Source organism: Ranitomeya imitator, chromosome 4 (assembly GCF_032444005.1).
Source record: "Ranitomeya imitator isolate aRanImi1 chromosome 4, aRanImi1.pri, whole genome shotgun sequence".
NCBI lineage: Eukaryota > Metazoa > Chordata > Amphibia > Anura > Dendrobatidae > Ranitomeya > Ranitomeya imitator.
The window spans coordinates 492,363,089-492,383,877 of NC_091285.1; the positions used below are offsets into that span (position 1 = coordinate 492,363,089).

General features: G+C 45.9%; 1 protein-coding gene across 5 annotated transcripts in view; it reads left to right on the forward strand.

Annotated features, from left to right (window-relative positions):
• MYO5A (myosin VA) overlaps positions 1 to 20,789 on the forward strand; it is a 256,332-nt gene that overhangs the window by 149,436 nt on the left and 86,107 nt on the right. For all 5 annotated transcript variants that reach the window (XM_069765977.1, XM_069765976.1, XM_069765978.1 and 2 more), the window contains exon 10: positions 18,116 to 18,381. In XM_069765977.1, the coding sequence (XP_069622078.1) occupies positions 18,116 to 18,381 (266 nt within the window). The remainder of the gene's footprint in view (positions 1 to 18,115; positions 18,382 to 20,789) is intronic.

A 20,789-nucleotide genomic window follows, 5' to 3' on the forward strand; every position in this document is an offset into this window, starting at 1 on the left:
CATCTCCTGTGTACAGTGTGAGCCCCCTCCGCACCTCCTGTGTACAGTGTGAGCCCCCTCCGCACCTCCTGTGTACAGTGTGAGCCCCCTCCGCACCTCCTGTGTACAGTGAGCCCCCGCCGCGTCTCCTGTGTAGTGAGCCCCGCTGCGTCTCCTGTGTACAGTGTGAGCCCCCGCCGCGCCTCCTGTGTACAGTGAGCCCCCGCCGCGCCTCCTGTGTACAGTGTGAGCCCCCGCCGTGCCTCCTGTGTACAGTGAGCCCCCGCCGTGCCTCCTGTGTACAGTGTGAGCCCCCGCCGTGCCTCCTGTGTACATTGTGAGCCCCCGCCGCACCTCCTGTGTACAGTGTGAGCCCCCCCGCGCCTCCTGTGTACAGTGTGAGCCCCCGCCGCGCCTCTTGTGTAGTGTGAGCCCCCGCATGCTCCTCCTGTGTACAGTGTGAGCCCCCGAAGCGCCTCCTGTGTACAGTGTGAGCCCCCGCCGTGCCTCCTGTGTACAGTGTGAGCCCCCGCCGCGCCTCCTGTATACAGTGCGAGTCCCCGAAGCGCCTCCTCTGTACAGTGTGAGCTCCTGTTTCCCCTGCACTCTGCTCTGGCCTTCTCCGATGCACTGACTCTCCACACAACTGATGCAGTGAAGTGACGTCAGCTGGCTCAGTAGCACATGCTGATTGGTGGAAGAAGGAGCCAGTGGCTCCATCCTCCACCAGTGTATTTGCCGTTATCTGCATCCCTAGGATGTGGATAGCAGTGACAGCAAGTGGGCAAGGGCATGGTGCGGCCCATGGGTCACGGTTTCATCCTTTCATCTCTCACTGTTCTAGTATTAAAACCTTACAATGTCTCAAAAATGACCTCAGTGTAAATAAGGGCTGAACAGGACCGGGGCCCAGCAATGGATACACTGAATGGGAAGCTATATAAATGTAATGCCATGCTCAAAGAAAGCGAGGCCACTAGTGATGAGCAAATGTGCTCAGATAAGGTGTTATCTGAGAATGCTCAGGTGCTAACGAGTGACTTTGGTGTGCTCAAATAATATGTTCAAGTCTCCGCGCCTGCCTGTCTCGCGGCTGTTTGACAGCTGAAACACATGCAGGAATTGTCTAATAAACAGGAAATCCCTGCATGTATTGCGTCTGTTAGACCTGCAGCCACAGGGACTCGAGAACATATTATTTGAGCACGCCAGAGTCACTCGGTTAGCACATGAGCTTTCTCTGATAACACCTTATCCGAGCACGTTTGCTCATTACTAGAGGCCGCACATACACGGAGTGCAAGAACCTAAAGAAAAACCAAAAGAAATGAGCTGGAGTGTAAGCTGGCATACGTGCAATGTGTAGGAGCATGTTCACACTGGCCATTAAACAGGCAAAACCTAAGACAGAAACAAAAGGAACATATACCCGCTATAAGTACGGTAAGGAACAATCAGCAGTGCATGTAAAGAACATAGGGATCTACAATTCCAGTGTTAGTAAACCGTAGGCATATGCTCCCACTCCTGGAGCTGCTTTTCTTTTTAACTCTGCATTATGCTTCTCCTCTGCTGTTTCCTCCTGAACATTTATGAATAATTGACAACTGGGTGTTACCATTCCTGTTTTATCATATGGGCAGTGTCCGGGTGTGTAAACACCTTCCCCAATTGGTAACACCCAGTTGTCAATCTATTCCTACTTTTCCAGAAAGGATAAAGGAATGGAACAAGGCAGAGTGGTAAGAAATGATGCTCCGGGGTGTTACAGCAGACACGTCTGGAGAATAGACGCAAACTTCTTAATGTTAGCTAGACTAGAGTATAGTAGTCGGGAATGTATGTGCTCACGTCATCACATTTTTCACATTTTCAGAATTATAAGTGCTTGGTCTTGTACTTTGGTGTAGGCTCATTGGAGGGCGGCTGACTCATGTTGGAGATATCAGGCTACCCTAATCCGGATCGGCCCACAGTGTTGTGTCTATCGGCAGCATCAGACAACCAGGATATGGAGAATAACTTTATTAGCTTGGCTTTCTCTGCGGGACCTTTTGCTTTTACTGCGGGTGTCGGGTACCTGCCCATAGTTACCGTAGTTACTTAGACTTCACAATCTGTCTGATGATCCTTTCTCTAACCTACTGGGATGGGTGCCTTTTGAAGTATTATTAAAACTTTGTGCTCCATATGGAGTGACATGAGGCAAAATGACATATTTTGTCACCTTCATTAAAATAAACATCCTACCATGCAGAAACACTGAATAATCTAGCACAGAAGCACTGGGAAAGTTTAGTTGGTGTCAATGGAAGAGGCTAAATTACACAATGTGTAAAATTAGTCTTAAAGTGGTTTTGTAAAATGACCCTCGTAAAGTCTCTTAAAAAAAAAAAAAAATTATATATGTGTGTATATATATATATATATATATATATATATATATATATATATATATATATATATATATATATATATATATATATATATATATATATATATATATACAGTGGGGCAAAAAAGTATTTAGTCAGTCAGCAATAGTGCAAGTTCCACCACTTAAAAAGATGAGAGGCGTCTGTAATTTACATCGTAGGTAGACCTCAACTATGGGAGACAAACTGAGAAAAAAAAATCCAGAAAATCGCATTGTCTGTTTTTTTAACATTTTATTTGCATATTATGGTGGAAAATAAGTATTTGGTCAGAAACAAAATTTCATCTCAATACTTTGTAATATATCCTTTGTTGGCAATGACAGAGGTCAAACGTTTTCTGTAAGTCTTCACAAGGTTGCCACACAGTGTTGTTGGTATGTTGGCCCATTCCTCCGTGCAGATCTCCTCTAGAGCAGTGATGTTTTGGGCTTTTCGCTTGGCAACACGGACTTTCAACTCCCTCCAAAGGTTTTCTATAGGGTTGAGATCTGGAGACTGGCTAGGCCACTCCAGGACCTTGAAATGCTTCTTACGAAGCCACTACTTCGTTGCCCTGGTGGTGTGCTTTGGATCATTGTCATGTTGAAAGACCCAGCCACGTTTCATCTTCAATGCCCTTGCTGATGGAAGGAGGTTTGCACTCAAAATCTCACGATACATGGCCCCATTCATTCTTTCATGTACCCAGATCAGTCGTCCTGGCCCCTTTGCAGAGAAACAGCCCCAAAGCATGATGTTTCCACCACCATGCTTTACAGTAGGTATGGTGTTTGATGGATGCAACTCAGTATTCTTTTTCCTCCAAACACGACAAGTTGTGTTTCTACCAAACAGTTCCAGTTTGGTTTCATCAGACCATAGGACATTCTCCCAAAACTCCTCTGGATCATCCAAATGCTCTCTAGCAAACTTCAGACGGGCCCGGACATGTACTGGCTTAAGCAGTGGGACACGTCTGGCACTGCAGGATCTGAGTCCATGGTGGCGTAGTGTGTTACTTATGGTAGGCCTTGTTACATTGGTCCCAGCTCTCTGCAGTTCATTCACTAGGTCCCCCCACGTGGTTCTGGGATTTTTGCTCACCGTTCTTGTGATCATTCTGACCCCACGGGGTGGGATTTTGCGTGGAGCCCCAGATCGAAGGAGATTATCAGTGGTCTTGTATGTCTTCCATTTTCTAATTATTGCTCCCACTGTTGATTTCTTCACTCCAAGCTGGTTGGCTATTGCAGATTCAGTCTTCCCAGCCTGGTGCAGGGCTACAATTTTGTTTCTGGTGTCCTTTGACAGCTCTTTGGTCTTCACCATAGTGGAGTTTGGAGTCAGACTGTTTGAGGGTGTGCACAGGTGTCTTTTTATACTGATAACAAGTTTAAACAGGTGCCATTACTACAGGTAATGAGTGGAGGAAAGAGGAGACTCTTAAAGAAGAAGTTACAGGTCTGTGAGAGCCAGAAATCTTGATTGTTTGTTTCTGACCAAATACTTATTTTCCACCATAATATGCAAAAAAAATGATAAAAAAACAGACAATGTGATTTTCTGGATTTTTTTTTCTCAGTTTGTCTCCCATAGTTGAGGTCTACCTACGATGTAAATTACAGACGCCTCTCATCTTTTTAAGTGGTGGAACTTGCACTATTGCTGACTGACTAAATACTTTTTTGCCCCACTGTATATATATATATATATATATATATATATATATACACACATACATATATATATATATACACACATACATATATATATATACACATACATACATACACACACACACACACACACACACACACACATACACACTAGATGGTGGCCTGATTCTAACGCATCGGGAATTCTAGAATATGCATGTCCATTGCAAGCGGCAGCTTCCGGTGGTCCCAGGGCTGGTAGCCATGCTGGTTCAGTATGCCTTCAATTTTGAATAAATCGCCAACAGCGTCACCAGCAAAGCACCCCCACACCATCACACCTCCTCCTCCATGCTTCACGGTGGGAAGCAGGCATGTAGGGTCCATCCATTCGCCTTTTCTGCGTCGCACAAAGACACGGTGGATGGAAACAAAGATCTCAAATTTGGACTCATCAGACCAAAGCACAGATTTCCACTGGTCTAATGTCCATCCCTTGTGTTCTTTATCCCAAACAAGTCTCTTCTAGCAGCTATTTTACCATGAAGGTTTGCTGCACAAAGTCTCCTCTTAAGAGTTGTTGTAGAGATATGTCTGCTGCTAGAACTCTGTGTGGCATTGACCTGGTCTCTAATCTGACTGGCTGTTAACCTGCGATTTCTGAGGCTGGTGACTTAGATAAACTTATCCTCAGAAGCAGAGGTGACTCTTGGTCTTCCTTTCCTGGGGCGGTCCTAATGTGAGCCAGTTTCTTTGTAGCGCTTGATGGTTTTTGCCACTGCACGTGGGGACACTTTCAAAGTTTTCCCAATTTTTCAGACTGACTGACCTTCATTTCTTAAAGTAATGATGGCCACTCGTTTTTCTTTAGTTAGCTGCTTTTTTCTTGCCATAATACAAATTCTAACAGTCTATTCAGTAGGACTATCTGCTGTGTATCCACCAGACTTCTGCACAACACAACTGATGGTCCCAACACCATTTATAAGGCAAGAAATCTTACTTATTAAACCTGACAACACACCTGTGAATTGAAAACCATTCCCGGTGACTACCTCTTGAAGCTCATCAAGAGAATGCCAAGAGTGTGCAAAGCAGTCATCAAAGCAAAAGGTGGCTACTTTGAGGAACCTAGAATATAAGACATAATTTCAGTTGTTTCACACTTTTCTGTTAAGTATATAATTCCACATGTGTTAATTCATAGTTTTGATGCCTTCAGTGTGAATTGACCAATCGGCGACGGGCACAGTTTGATTAGTCCCTCCCTACTCCCCTGCAGTCAGTGCCCGGCACCCGCATACTCCCCTCCAGTCACCGCTCACACAGGGTTAATGCCAGCGGTAACGGACCGCGTTATGCCGCGGGTAACGCACTCCGTAACTGCTGTTATTAACCCTGTGTGACCAAGTTTTTACTATTGATGCTGCCTATGTCTAGGGTTCCGTTTTGTATTTGCTTCATGGTTTGTTGCAGCATCAATAGTAAAAAGATCTAATGTTAAAAATAATTAAAAAAAACAAAAAAAACGGCTATTCTCACCTTCCATAGTCCGACGATGCGCTCGCGCCTGCCGCCAGCTTCCGTTCCCAGAGATGCATTGTGAAATTACACAGAAGCCTTATCGGTCTCGCGAGACCGCTAAGTCATCTGGGTAAGTTCGCAATGCATCCTGGGAACGAAAGATGGCGGCAGCCGCGCGCGCACCGCCAGATTTTCGCTGGATCCCGCCGGCGGGTGAGTATATTAACTATTTTTTATTTTAATTATTTTTTTTAACAGGGATATGGTGCCCACACTGCTATATACTACGTGGGCTGTGTTACTTACCGTGTGGCTGCTATATACTACCTGGCCAGTGTTAGATACTATGTGGGCTGTGTTCTATACTGCATGGGCTGCGTTATATACTACATGGCTGCTATATACTACGTGGGCAGTGTTATATACTACTTGGCTGTGCTGTATACTACGTGGGCTGTGTTCTATACTGCGTGCTATATACTACGTGGCCACTGTTAGATACTATGTGGGCTGTGCTATATATTACGTGGCCAGTGTTACATACTACGTAGGCTGTGTTATATACTCCGTGGCTGCTATATACTGTGTGGGATGTGTTATATACTACGTGGGCAGTGTTATTTACTGCGTGGCCTATATTCATGCATCGGTTATTCTACAATATGTATATAGCAGCCACATGGTATATGCCACAGGCCACGTAGTACTTCTATATACTACGTGGCCTGTGCTATATACTATGTGGCTGCTATCTACTATATAATTGTCTAAGGGTCACTTCCGTCTGTCCTTCTATCTGTCTGTCACGGATATTCATTGGTCGCGGCCTCTGTCGTGGCAATTGCCCACGACAATTGCCACGACCAATCAGCGACTGGCACAGTCCGACGACAAAATGGCCGCTCCTTCCTCCCCGCAGTCAGTGCCTGCTCCATACTCCCCTCCAGTCATCCCTCACACAGGGTTAATGGCTGCATTAATGGACCGTGTTATGCCGCGGTATAACGCACTCCGTTAATGCAGCTATTAACCCTGTGTGACCGACTTTTTACTATTGATGATGCGTATGCAGCATCAATAGTAAAAAGATCTAATGTTACAAATAATAATAAAAAAAAAGTTATTCTCACCCTCCGACGTGGCGCGCTGTCCTCGGCAGTGCAAGCGGCAGGTTCCGGTGCCAAGGATGCTATGCGAGAAGGACCTTCCATGATGTCACGGTCATGTGACCGCGACATCCTCACAGGTCCTGCGCTCATACCAACCCTGGGACTGGAAGCTGCTGCGTGCACCGCACACAGGCGCCAGGTCTTCAATTGGCCTTCAGAAGGTGAGTATATGTTTATTTCTCCTACCCCATGACGGCACTAACGAGAGAGGGATCCGCCCTCAGGGACAGGAAACCCACAGGTTAAAAAGGCGGGACCTCTCCTCCACCTCAGTTCGGTTTCCTGTCCCCGACGGGGACCCACAGCTTACCATCCAGGAGTCCAGGGACCATCGGGCCGAGTTCAGGCAGCGGGGGGCCCTGCCACGGTCACGGGTGGATTCCTCCCTGAAGGCGCATTCCGGGGTCGGCGGGCCTCGTGGATATGCGCGGAGGGGAGGCAGTGAAGAGGACCGAGCCTGCCTCTTCTCTTTTCAATGGAGGTGGTCGGTAATAGGTAGCGGCGGCTACCTGGAGGTTTCCTCCGCCGGTCCATGAGGCGCACAGGGGGTGGTGACGCCGGTCACCGACAAGCGGCAGGACGCAGGGTGCAGCAGCGGCTGCAGAAGCTCCGTCCCTCCTGTGAGCCGGCAAGTAGTGAGCGCGCGCGCGAGGTCCGGCGACTTACTGCGCAGGCGCGGGGGTCACTTCCGGGGCGGCGCAGGGCACCTCTGGGTAAACTGGAAGTTGCCTGGCGCCGCTCCATCGGTATATATCCGGAAGGAAAGGGGCATACCGCTGCTCAGAGATTACCACCATGAGTGGAATAGAGCAGTCGGTGGAAGAAATTTCACAGGCCCCTGTGACAAAGAACCCGAAGGAGCGCCATTCTTCAAGAAAACCCACGCAGCGCAGCAGCTCAGGATCCCAGCGTAGCAGAGGCTCTGGTGGATCCAGGAGGGAGACGGTGGTTCAACTGGAGGAGGCATCCTCAAAGCCACAACCGGTATCTTCCTCACATTAGGAGGGTAAGTGACCTCCGTGAAAGTGGAAATTCTAATAGGGGTTTATTGTTTCCTAGGGAAAGAAATGCCAGGGGAAAAGTAAACATAGAGTATGCCCGCTTTGTTCAGCAGATTTGCCGGATTCATGGGTTAAAAAACTCTGTGCGCCATGTATTAAGAACACCATTGATGAGGAGACACCAAGTTTCACATCTGAATTAAAAGATTTAATTAAAACCCAAGTAGCGGACGCATTAAAAAGCGTAAAAAACCGTAAAAGAAAACATAAAGAAAAATCTCCAGATTACAGCTCCAGCGAGGGAGATAGTACGAGTGAGGATTCTGATAGCTCTACAGCTTCATCATCCTCCTCCGCATCTTCAGAAAGCGGTCGCAACTGTTTCCCAATAGATGAAACGGATGCGTTGGTAAAAATGGTTAGGGCGACAATGGGTCTGGCAGACACTCGTTCCAAAAAATCTGTACAAGATCTTATGTTTAGTGGCCTGGAACAAAAGAAGTACAGAGTGTTCCCATTAAATGAAAAAATTCAAGCCCTTATAAAAAAGGAGTGGAAAAGACCAGACAAAAAAGTACTGTTAACACCCAAAAGGAAATACCCATTTGATGACCCAGCCTGCGCCTCATGGGGAAAAGCGCCAAAATTAGACGTCGCCATCGCGAAAGCCTCTAAAAAGTTCGCTCTGCCTTTTGAAGATATGGGGACCCTCAAGGATCCTATGGATAAAAAGGCCGATGTCTTCCTAAAAGGGTCCTGGGAGGCCGCCAGCGGGGGGCTAAAACCCGGTATAGCTGCTACGTGTACAGCTAGAGCACTAATGGTCTGGCTGGATCATTTAGAGACTCAATTAAAAAATAAAACCCCGAGAGAGTCTATACTGGACTCTGTGTCAGCGATGAGAGGTGCCGCTGCGTATTTAGCAGATGCCTCAATAGACTCAGTTAGACTGACGGCAAGATCGGCTTCCTTCTCAAATGCGGCTAGGAGAGCACTATGGCTAAAGTGCTGGCCGGGGGACCTGCAAACTAAAGCTAAGTTGTGTTCCATTCCGTGTGAAGGTGAATATTTGTTCGGTCCCACCCTAGACGATGTCCTCGAAAAAGCGGTTGATAAAAAGAAAGCCTTTCCGGGATTCCTAAATCAATCTTATAGGCGGCCCTTTCGAGGAAGGAGGTTCACACACAGACGCCCCCCAAAAAACCAAAAGGAGGGGTGGGAAGACAGAAAATTCAAAAGAGGAGGTTTCATGTTCAACAAGCCGGATAATAAAAAACAGCCACAATGAGGGTGTGCCCCAGGTAGGAGGGAGACTGACCCACTTTCTTCCAACCTGGGAAAAAATTTCTGGAAGTGCCTGGACTCTAAACATCATAAAGACGGGCCTAAGACTAATCTTTCACACAATGCCACACAATCAGTTTGTGGTCACACCACGAAGAAAGTCAGAGATCGAACAGCTGAGTATCCAGAGAGAAGTTCTCAGTCTTCTGGAGAAGAAAGTCTTACAGGAAGTTCCGCAACAGGAAGAGACGAGGGGGTTTTATTCTCCGCTCTTTCTTCGAACAAAGCCGGACGGAACTTTCAGAGTAATTATAAATTTGAAACAACTAAACAGATACCTGGTGATAGAAAAATTCAAAATGGAGACAATAAAATCATGTGTCAGATCCCTTATCCCGTCTTGTTTCATGACTGTTATAGACTTAAAGGACGCATACTATCATGTGCCAATCCATCCGGATTTCCGGAAATATCTCAGGGTTGCAGTAATGATACAAGGGGAACTGAAACATTACCAATACAGGGCTCTTCCGTTTGGTCTAGCCATTGCCCCGAGAGTATTCACAAAATTAATGGCGGAAGTAATGGCCCATATAAGGGAACAAAACATATTGATTGTGCCTTATCTGGACGACCTCCTAGTGATGGGCAGTTCCTCTCTACATTGCAGCCAGCAACTAAACAGAGTGATGGTAGCCCTATCGAATCTAGGATGGTTTTTGAACCTGGAAAAATCCAGGCTTATCCCATCTCAAGTACAGTTGTACTTGGGGATAGTAATAGACTCAACAAAGCAAGAGTGTCGTCTGCCGGAAGAAAAAGTATCCAACATGATACATCTAGTGAATCAGTTGAGTATCTCTCCTCTGATCACTCTAAGGAGAGCCATGTCCATACTGGGGTCAATGACATCCTGTATCCCAGCGGTACAGTGGGCTCAGAGCCACTCGAGAGATCTCCAGTGGGAAATACTAGAGGCGGTATCCCACGCAGGAGGAAATTTAGAAAAGCAATTAAAAATATCCTCTCGGACAAAAACTTCCTTAGCTTGGTGGACAGACCCGTCCAATCTCAGGAGGGGGGTTCCATGGGTATGGCCGGTCTCGATAATCCTGACCACAGACGCAAGTCCTTGGGGGTGGGGGGCCCACCTAAACAGGCAAATTGCCCAAGGTCCTTGGTCAGTAGAAGAAAAAGACCTTACTTCAAACATGAAGGAGCTTTTAGCAGTTCAGTACGCCATCAATCATTTTTTAACATCCCTCCGTTCCCACCACGTGAGAGTACTGACGGACAACAGGGTGGTAGTAGCATATTTAAACCATCAGGGAGGGACGAGGTCTCAATCCCTAATGAAAGTGACAAATTTCATCATGTCACAAGCAGAAGCCAACTTGTCCTCCCTGACAGCCCTTCACATAAAAGGGTCAGAAAATCAAACTGCAGATTTTCTAAGCAGAACCCAATTAAAACAGGGGGAATGGGAGTTAAATACAAGAATATTCAAACGCATAGTGGATCTTTGGGGGGCCCCGGATATAGATCTATTTGCAAACAATCAAAATCGGAAAACGGAGGCCTTCTGCTCGATAGATCCTCGGGGGAGTCCAGTGGCTATAGACGCGTTGTTAATTCCATGGAAATTCCATCTAGCTTATGTGTTTCCTCCGATAGCTCTAATTCCCTTAGTCTTGAAAAAAATCAGGGAGGACAGAGCCAAAGTGATATTGATAGCCCCGTTCTGGCCGAAAAGAGTATGGTTCCCATGGCTACGCCTAATGTCCATAGCGGATCCATGGGTACTCCCAGATATCCCAGACCTTCTGCATCAAGGGCCAGTGAATCACCCACAAATAAAAAGTTTACATATGACGGCCTGGCTTTTGAAAGGGAACTGTTAACAAAAAGGGGGTTTTCTTCAAATCTAATTTCTACCCTGCTGGCTAGTAGAAAACCTGTAACTACCAAAGCATACGGCAAGGTCTGGAAAAAGTTCCTATCCACATCAGCAGTTACTCTATCAGATCAGATGCCAATCCAGGAAATTCTAGAATTTCTACAAAAAGGATTAGAGAAAGGCCTGGCAACAAACACCCTGAAAGTTCAGATTGCAGCATTGGGTGCCCTTTATAATCAGGATTTGGCGGGGAATCACTGGGTAAAAAGATTTCTTAGAGCATCTACTAGGTCCAGACCAGTTATACATCTCACCGCTCCTCCCTGGGACCTGAACTTAGTCCTTTCAGCACTAACTAAGGCGCCGTTCGAACCTTTATCTCAGGCTTCACTAAAAATAATATCTTGGAAAACCTGTTTATTGGTGGCCCTAACCTCAGCTCGCAGGATTAGTGATCTGCAGGCCTTATCAGCCTACCCACCTCTAACACAAATATTAGATGACAGAGTAATCCTCAAAACTGACCCTTCTTACCTTCCCAAAGTGGCGTCAAAATTCCACAGATCTCAAGAGATAGCGTTGCCATCTTTTTGCCCCAATCCAAAAAACAAAAAAGAGGAGGCTCTACACACACTAGATGTAAAGAGATGTCTAACACACTATCTATCAGCCACAAGGGAGTGTAGAAAAGGGAGGGCTCTGTTTGTCTGCTTTCAGGGACCAAATAAGGGTCACAAGGCATCGAAAGCCACGTTGGCGAGGTGGGTAAGAGATGCCATCAAGATGTCATATACCTCTTCCGGAGAACAAGCTCCGGACACAATTAAGGCTCATTCAACCAGGTCGGTGGCAACCTCTGGGGCTGAACGTGGTGGAGCATCAATAGATCAAACAAATATGTAGAGCAGCCACTTGGTATTCCCCCTCTACATTCTTCAAGCACTATCAGCTTAATCTATCTTCTCCCTCAGACTTAACTTTTGGTAGGAGAGTTCTTGAGGCAGTGGTCCCACCCTAAAATTTTCATTCTTTGAAATTCTCTCGTTAGTGCCGTCATGGGGTAGGAGAATATCGTAGTTACTTACCGATAACGGTATTTCTCTGATCCCATGACGGCACCTGTATATTCCCTCCCTTCACGTATGGGTGTCCACACTACTTATAAATTAAGTCACGAGGTGTGCATAAAAAAAAAAAAAAAAAAAAAGTGTGTGTGTGTGTATATGTATATGTATATATATATATATATATATATATATATATATATATATATATATATATATACACACACACACACACACACACACACACACACACACACACACACACACACACACACACACACACACACACACACACACACACACACACACACATATATACACACACACACACACACACACATATATATACACACACACACACACACACACACACACACACACACACACACACACACACACACACACACACATATATATATATAGAGGAGCTTATATACCGTATTTTTCGGACTAAAAGACGCACTATGGGGGGTGCGTCTAATAGTCGCAATGCAGGCTTACCTAGGTGGCAGAGGTCCGGTGGCAGAGGTGCGGTTGCGGGGGTGTGGCGGCAGAGGAGGCGCAGTAAGCGGGGTCCCTTTCCCCGGTATGGTGATGCAGCAGGCCCGGTATGCAGCAGAGCCGGGTGAATCCTCTTGTTATCGGTGGTGGCGGCCATTTTCCGGAGGCCGCGCGTGCGCAGATGGAGCGCTCTGCTTCCCGGGGCTTCAGGAAAATGGCCGCCGCGATCTCCATCTGCGCACGCGCGGCCTCCCGCGGCCATTTTCCTGAAGCCCCGGGAGCAGAGCGCTTCATCTGCACACGCGCGGCCTCAGGAAGATGGCCGTGCCCACCGATAACAAGAGGATTCACCCGGCTCTGCTGCATCACCATACCGGGGAAAGGGACCCCGCTTCCTGCGCCTCCTCTGCTGCCACACCTCTGCCACCGCACCTCTGCCACCGCACCTCTGCCACCTAGGTAAGCCTGCATGGTACGCCAGGGACCCCTCTCACGCCATACCTCTCACTGCACCTCCTGATCCCAGCACCTCCTGATCCCAGCACCTCCTGATCCCAGCACCTCCTGATCCCAGCACCTCCTGATCCCAGCACCTTCTCATCCCAGCACCTCCTGATCCCAGCACCTCCTGATCCCAGCACCTCCTGATCCCAGCACCTCCTGATCCCAGCACCTCCTGATCCCAGCACCTTCTCATCCCAGCACCTTCTCATCCCAGCACCTCCTCATCCCAGCATCACCCCACCTTGCCTCCTGTGACCCTGCTCTGCCACCGCCATAAGATACTGTAAATTCGGACAATAAGACGGACCCCCATGTTATAAAAAATCTTTTTTTATGCAATTTTCACCCCAAATTTGGGGTGCGTCTTATGGTCCGGTGCGTCTTATAGTCCGAAAAATACGGTAAGTTATACAGTTATATTTTGTTGTGTAAAAATAACCAATTAAGTTACAGCAGAAATTCCCTGCAAGGCTCTGTAAACCAACTGAGGTGGAGGAGAGGTCCCGCCTTTTTAACCTGTGGGTTTCCTGTCCCTGAGGGCGGATCCCTCTCTTGTTAGTGCCGTCATGGGATCAGAGAAATACCGTTATCGGTAAGTAACTACGATATTTTTATTTTAAGTCTTTTTTAACCACTCGTATTGTGCCCACATTGCTATTTACTACGTGGGCTGTGTTACATACTGCGTGGGCTGCGTTATATACTACATGGCTGCTATGTACTACGTGGGCAGTGTTATATACTATGTGGGCAATGTTATATACTGCGTGGGCTGCGTTATATACTACATGGCTGCTATATACTACGTGGGCAGTGTTATATACTTTGTGGGCTGCGTTATATACTACATAGCTGCTATATACTATGTGGGCAGTGTTTATATACTATGTGGGCAGTGTTATATACTATGTGGGCAGTGTTATATACTATGTGGGCAGTGTTATATACTATGTGGGCAGTGTTATCTACTGTGTGGGCTGCGTTATGTACTGCACGGCTGCTATATACTACGAGGGCAGTGTTATATACTATGGGCAGTGTTATATACTGTGTGGGCTGCGTTATATGCTGCATGGCTGCTATATACGTGGGCAGTGTTATATACTATGGGCAGTGTTATATACTGTGTGGGCTGCATTATATACTGCATGGCTGTCTATATACTATGTGGCCACTGTTATATACTGCGTGGCCACTGTTTTATATTGCGTGGCCACTGTTATGTACTGCGTGGCCACTGTTATGTACTGCGTGGCCACTGTTATGTACTGCGTGGCCACTGTTATGTACTGCGTGGCCACTGTTATATACTGCGTGGCCACTGTTATATACTGCGTGGCCACTGTTATATACTGCGTGGCCTGTATTAACGCATTGGATATTCAAGAATATGTCGTGGCCTGTGCTATATACTATGTGGCTGCTAAATACATGCATATTCAAGATTCAAAGAAGCTTTATTGGCAGGACCAAATACGCATCAGTTTTGCCAAAGCAAGTGTATTCTAGAATACCCGATGCGTTAGAATCGGGCCACCATCTAGTATGATATATATATATATATATACCGTATATATATATATATATAATATATACATGTATACATATATATACACACACATATATATACAGGGTGGAGCGCGGTAATTTGCTTTTTTGCACTGCATGCTGTGGCGGCACTGTCGGTCGAAGAGAGGGGAGAGTGGGTGTGGCTTACAGTGGCTGATGGGAGATTTGTATTCCTCTGCCTTTCAGTTGCCATCATGCAGTGGACACGTGAGGAGAGGTCATTTTGTGTTGAAGCGTATTTTTCAAATGCCCACTCGATCATTGCAGTGCAGCGTGCTTTTCGTTTACAATTCGCTGTTCCTCCACGCGGACGTGTTCCTGGACGGCAATCAATTGTAAATTGGGTGAATGCATTCAGAACAGCAGGGAATGTGTCATGTGTACGAAGGGGACCTGAGAGAAGGATTACAACACCACAAAACATCGAGAGAGTTAGAGCAGCAGTACTGCAATCTCCGAAACGCTCTGCTCGGAAGCAATCATTTGCTCTTGGCATTTCAAGACGTTCTCTCCACCGGATTCTTCATGATGAGCTGAATTTTCACCCGTATAAAATGTGCGTGGTCCAACATTTGTCAGCATGGGACTATTTGACACGGCGGACCTCTTGTAAAGACATGTTAGCAACGATACCCCGTGACGCAATTGTGTTTTTTTTCTGATGAGGCACATTTTCACCTCAGTGGGTGTGTAAACAAACAAAATATGCGTTACTGGAGTGAAACAAACCCCAGAGAAGTTCACGAGAGACCTCTGCATTCGGACCGCGTCACTGTGTGGTGCGCCATATCACGAGTAGGCATCATTGGTCCTTACTTTTTTCAGGATAATGGTCGTGCCATAACTGTGAACTCCGAACGGTACTTGTCTATGATACAGGATTATTTTCAGCCGGCTCTTGAGGCAATGGAACTAGAGGATACATGGTTCCAACAGGATGGTGCCACTGCACACACAGCGAGGGTTACCATGAATTGTTTGAGGCAAATGTTTCCTGGACGGCTTATCTCTTTGAGGGGAGATGTGAACTGGCCAGCACGCTCACCAGATTTAGCCCCATGCGATTTTTTCCTTTGGGGTTACCTGAAGTCTAAGGTGTATATCAACCGTCCCAACACCTTGGAAGACCTAAGGAACAATATTGAAGCTGAAATTGGCAGAATACCAGTGGACATGCTTGTTAGAGTTCATGAAAACTTCAGTAAACGTATGCAGCAGTGTGTGGATAGCGAAGGTCGACATTTGCCAGATACACTATTTAAAACCATGTAATTTAAAAATTCCATTACTGTTCAGTATAATCAGCAAATTACCGCGCTCCACCCTGTGTGTATGTATATATATATATATATATATATATATATATATATATATATATATATATATATGTATGTATGTGTGTATATATATGTATACATGTATATATTATATATATATCCGGTAAATATATATATATATATATATATATATATATATATATATATAACACTGCAGAAAATTCGAGAAGCTTTGGATCGAGCCTTAGAGTCTTGTGTTCCACTTCAAAGGGAATCGGTCAGAAAGTTTTTACTATTTAGTCTGAGAGCAGCATGGCGTTGGGGCAGAGAGCTTGATTCCCAGGGATGTCACTTATTAGGCTGTGTGCTGTAGTTACAATGCATTTGATATTTTATCATCGGAAGACTATAACTGCTGGACTAGGTGACACGTGCTGGCCAGTCAGGTTAATCTCTATACCTCCTCCCCACCACTGATTGGCAGCTTGCTGACAAAATGTACGCAGGAAGCTGCCAATCAGAGGTATGGGCGGAGTTATACAGAGCTCAGCATTCTGACCACTGCTGTATCTATAGCAGAATACTATCAGAGCTGCACCAAGCAGCCCACTAAGTGACACATCGCTGGAATCAGGGTCTCTTCCACCACATCATGCTGCTCTCAGATTCCATAGCAAAGTGCTGCATGGCAGATTCCCTTTCACTTCCTGCAGTGCATTGTCTTCTTTAGGTTCTGTTAAAGATGTTATGGGTGAGATGTCTATAGATTTTGCTGAGCAGTAATTGCCTTTTGTGCATGTTTGGCTTCTGAAAGTCTTCTTTGGGCCACATTGGATTCATTAGGGATCCATAGAAGTCTATAAGAAGCATAGCTCTTGTAAATCCCCACAGATCGCTGTTCAGAAAGGAAGAGGGGAACACAAATTTTACAATCTCGACCAGGGCTAAAATGGCATCCTGATTGTAAAGGCACTTATTACATTTTCCCCAGGGGCTGCAAATATTTTAGCCTCACAAACTGCAGTATATTTTTAATTGACGTAAATTGCAAAGTAGTTTCATTTTTAAAAAGGCGCAAGGTAATGGAAAAATCCCTCCTAGTCTGCAGGGAGAATTCTGCATTGGAAACAAGCACAGGCTTGGTGGCTCAGCAGCCGCAGTCCGCTCATCTGTTAGGGAGAGGATTACAGGCAGTGGCTTCTCTCTGATCACTGACGCCACAGTTAAAAAGAAAAGACAATGGTCTTAAACCAAAAATCTGTTTAAAGTGGGTTTCTCATCTTTCCGCAGCGATTGATGAATGCTGTGTATTTGCATACATCGCCTCCAGCCAACTATCAAGGCAGGGAAGTGCTCATCTCATGAATCCAGTACTCATAACTACAGTATTCACTGAGCGCCATTGTATTTCCATGTAATAGCGGCGTTTCCTCGTATAGAATAAAATAAGTAGAGTCTGATGATGGATCATCTTTAGGTGACAATATCCAAGGCATCATCGGTGTGTCAAAGTATAACTAAACTTCCAAGGACAGAAATGATGAATTATTGCTCTCCTGCAGCGCTATTAATTGGTGGTGGGGTCTAAGTCCTGAGAGTGAAACTGATTGCTCGTCCATTCATCAGAAGCACTCAACTATTGTCTAAGCATCCACACAGTGGTGTATGAGCGCTATAGAAAGTCTACAGGCGCACACAGTGGTGTATGAGCGCTATAGAAAGTCTACAGGCGCACACAGTGGTGTATGAGCACTATAGAAAGTCTACGGGCGCACACAGTGGTGTATGAGCACTATAGAAAGTCTACGGGCGCACACAGTGGTGTGTGAGCGCTATAGAAAGTCTACAGGCGCACACAGTGGTGTATGAGCGCTATAGAATGTCTACGGGCGCACGCAGTGGTGTATGAGCATTATAGAAAGTCTACGGGCGCACACTGGTGTATGAGCACTATAGAAAGTCTACGGGCGCACACAGTAATGCTAAAGCAATGGTGACTTGAGCTGTTGCTGGTGGTCTTGGGTTTTGGACGCCCCCTGGTCGATAGTGCTTCAGAGAGGCAGTAATATTTCACAATTGTTTGAAGTTCTAGGTCGTTTCCTCTTGTTACCTATACATAGAAGTACAGATGGAATATGATGAGCAGAGCTGCCTTCACATGGGTTTTACTTATCATTAACGCCTTGGCTTTTTCTTATTTGCGATAAAAGTTTAAGATTTTGTTAAATCAATTACTTAAATCATTTTCTTACGCACTTTGTATTTTAATTTCAGCCAAAGCATCAACCTCTTGTTATATTTTGTGATCTGATGGGAGTGAACTATGAAGAAATGTCTCACTGGCTCTGCCATCGGAAGCTGGTAACTGCTGCGGAGACTTATATCAAGCCAATTTCCCGGCTACAGGCCATCAATGCGAGAGACGCTCTGTCCAAACACATTTACGCCTACTTGTTTAATTGGATTGTTTGCCATGTGAATAAAGCCCTACTGTCGTCTGCCAAGCAAAATTCCTTTATTGGAGTCCTCGACATCTATGGGTAAATAACCTGTCCTCCCTGTTATTTATACACTAGATGGAGGCCCGATGCTATCACATCGGGAGGGCTGTAATGTCACAATGGGGGCAGGCTATGCAGCGTTGAGAATCCCCCCCCCATCCCATGTGCTCACCCACCTATCCAATCTCTTTCCCCATGTACTGACTTCTCCCGTCTCCCCTTGTCCGCTGTCTCTCTCCTTCCTGTGTTCTCTCCTCATGTGCTGTCCCATTTGAGCTGTCTCCCCCTGTGCTCTCTCTCACCCCTGTGCACTTTCTCTCTCCCCCATCTGCTGTCTGTCTTCTCCTCTCATGTCATCTCTTCTTTGACCTGTGTACCCCATGTGCTCTCCCCCTTGTCTGCTCTCTCTCTCTCCACAACTATGCTGTCTTCTTCCCTCATGTCACGTCGCGCATCTCCTGCCGGGGTCAGCCAAATGATTCAAATAAATCAGACCGCCGCCATCACGTTAAAACTGCACATGCGCTCCTCCTGTACAAAGATGGTGTCGGTCAGTGAATCATTCGGCTGATCCCGGTGGCGGCATGTTCATGTGTTCCGCTGCGGATACCGTGCAAGAGGCTGCGTACAGAGTATACAGTGTGTGTGGTGCGTACAGCGTATACAATGTGTGTGTGTGGTGCTTACAGCGTATACAGTGTGTGTGGTGCATACCGCATATACAGTGTGTGTGGGGTCCGTATGGCGTATACAGTGTGTGGTGCGTACAGTGTATACAATGTGTGTGTGTGGTGCGTACAGCGTATACAATGTGTGTGTGGTGCGTACAGCGTATACAGTGTGTTGGTGTGGTGCGTATGGCGTATACAGTGTGTGTGTTGGGGGTATGTACAGTGTATGTGTGTGGTGCGACTGTGTTCTGCTGGTGGTACCACGCAAGAGGCTGGTACCACCAGCAGTTTCCCTATTGAGACACCCATCACTTGGAACGGAACAGGAAATTAAAACATTACAAGGTAAGTATATATTAAGATGGAGGTAGATAATTATTACACTTGTTGTTGCTCAGACGTGCTACATTGGTTAATACAAATGGTTATTTTTTTTGGTCACTTATTTTTTTTCTAATTTAATACCTATTAGTAATATGTGGTCTTTGGCATAATTAAATTCTGATTTGAGTTAGTACTTCATGAGCAGACATGAAAGAAATCAATGAGTCAGATTATATTTTTAGCTTGGCCTTTATACGACTAATTATTTTGATCTTTGGTGGGTTACCTCTTGTTAAACTCACCATAAAGCCCCTTCCTATACACGCTAGACTGATGTCGGCCAAACCTGCCCATATGGAAGGGTTCGTCCACCAGTCTAATGTGTACGGGGCCCGATAGATGATTGTGTAGGGAGATAAGGAGTCTGCATGTCTGACTCCAGTCTGCCTGAGGTATGCCGCCACCAGTAAGGGAACGTACTCCTGTGTATGGGAGAGATGAACCCGAGAGCTGCCGGCTGATGGATCTGCGGAACCATCTTTTGGCCATCAGCGATCCAAAGTGTATACAGATCCATTGGATCTTTCTTGTAGGCATATGATTTTTTAAAGGCCCATGAATTGGCCAAGCTGAAATATGGAACACAGTCATAGAGGTTATGAATAGCGGGGCGATCCCTCCATTGACCATTTGATGGAGGTCCTGGATGTTGGCCTTCTATTTATGGCCTATGATAAGGATAGAGCTTCAATATTTTGGTCACAGAGAAAAAAAAAAACTTTACCCAGCCATCTTTCCTTAGAATAGACCATCAATATTAGCCTGGCGCTGACTCTGTGCCCCACCTGTCAGGAGTGTGAAGCGGCAGTGACACCTGTGGGAGTACTGCAGCATCTTCGGATTGTAGTGTAGATGCAAAGTATTAGAACATTGTTCCAATGAATGGGACGACACTACAAAAAGAACAGTAGGATGCTTAACCTAATACACAGCCGCTCTGCAGCGGGGAGCAGCAATGGATCTGTCCACGACTCGACATCCTTGGTCACCAACATAACATGTAGCATCATTATGTCACATCTTCCTTTTCCGATTTTATATTTTCCTAGTAAGCAGTTTGCAGATCTTTTGTCCTACGCTTAGTATGTAGCTATTTTAAGCAGCTTCCCATCGTCTTGCTAACATTCTAATTGCCCCATAAGTAATGTGATACATTTGCTGACTGTGTTGCCTCAAGGAAAGATGGTTACATGATCTGGATGATGTGAAATTTTCTGTCTTTGTAAGATACATTATTGTGCCTCATGGTGTTACCAAGTGAGCTTTACATGTGCATTTAACCCTTCCATCTGAATATCATGCACTTAGTAATACAGAAGCTGGTGCTAGAGAAGTCATCTACGGTATATAGAAATGAATGTGAATGCTGCCCTGGCATGACTTTGTGGACCA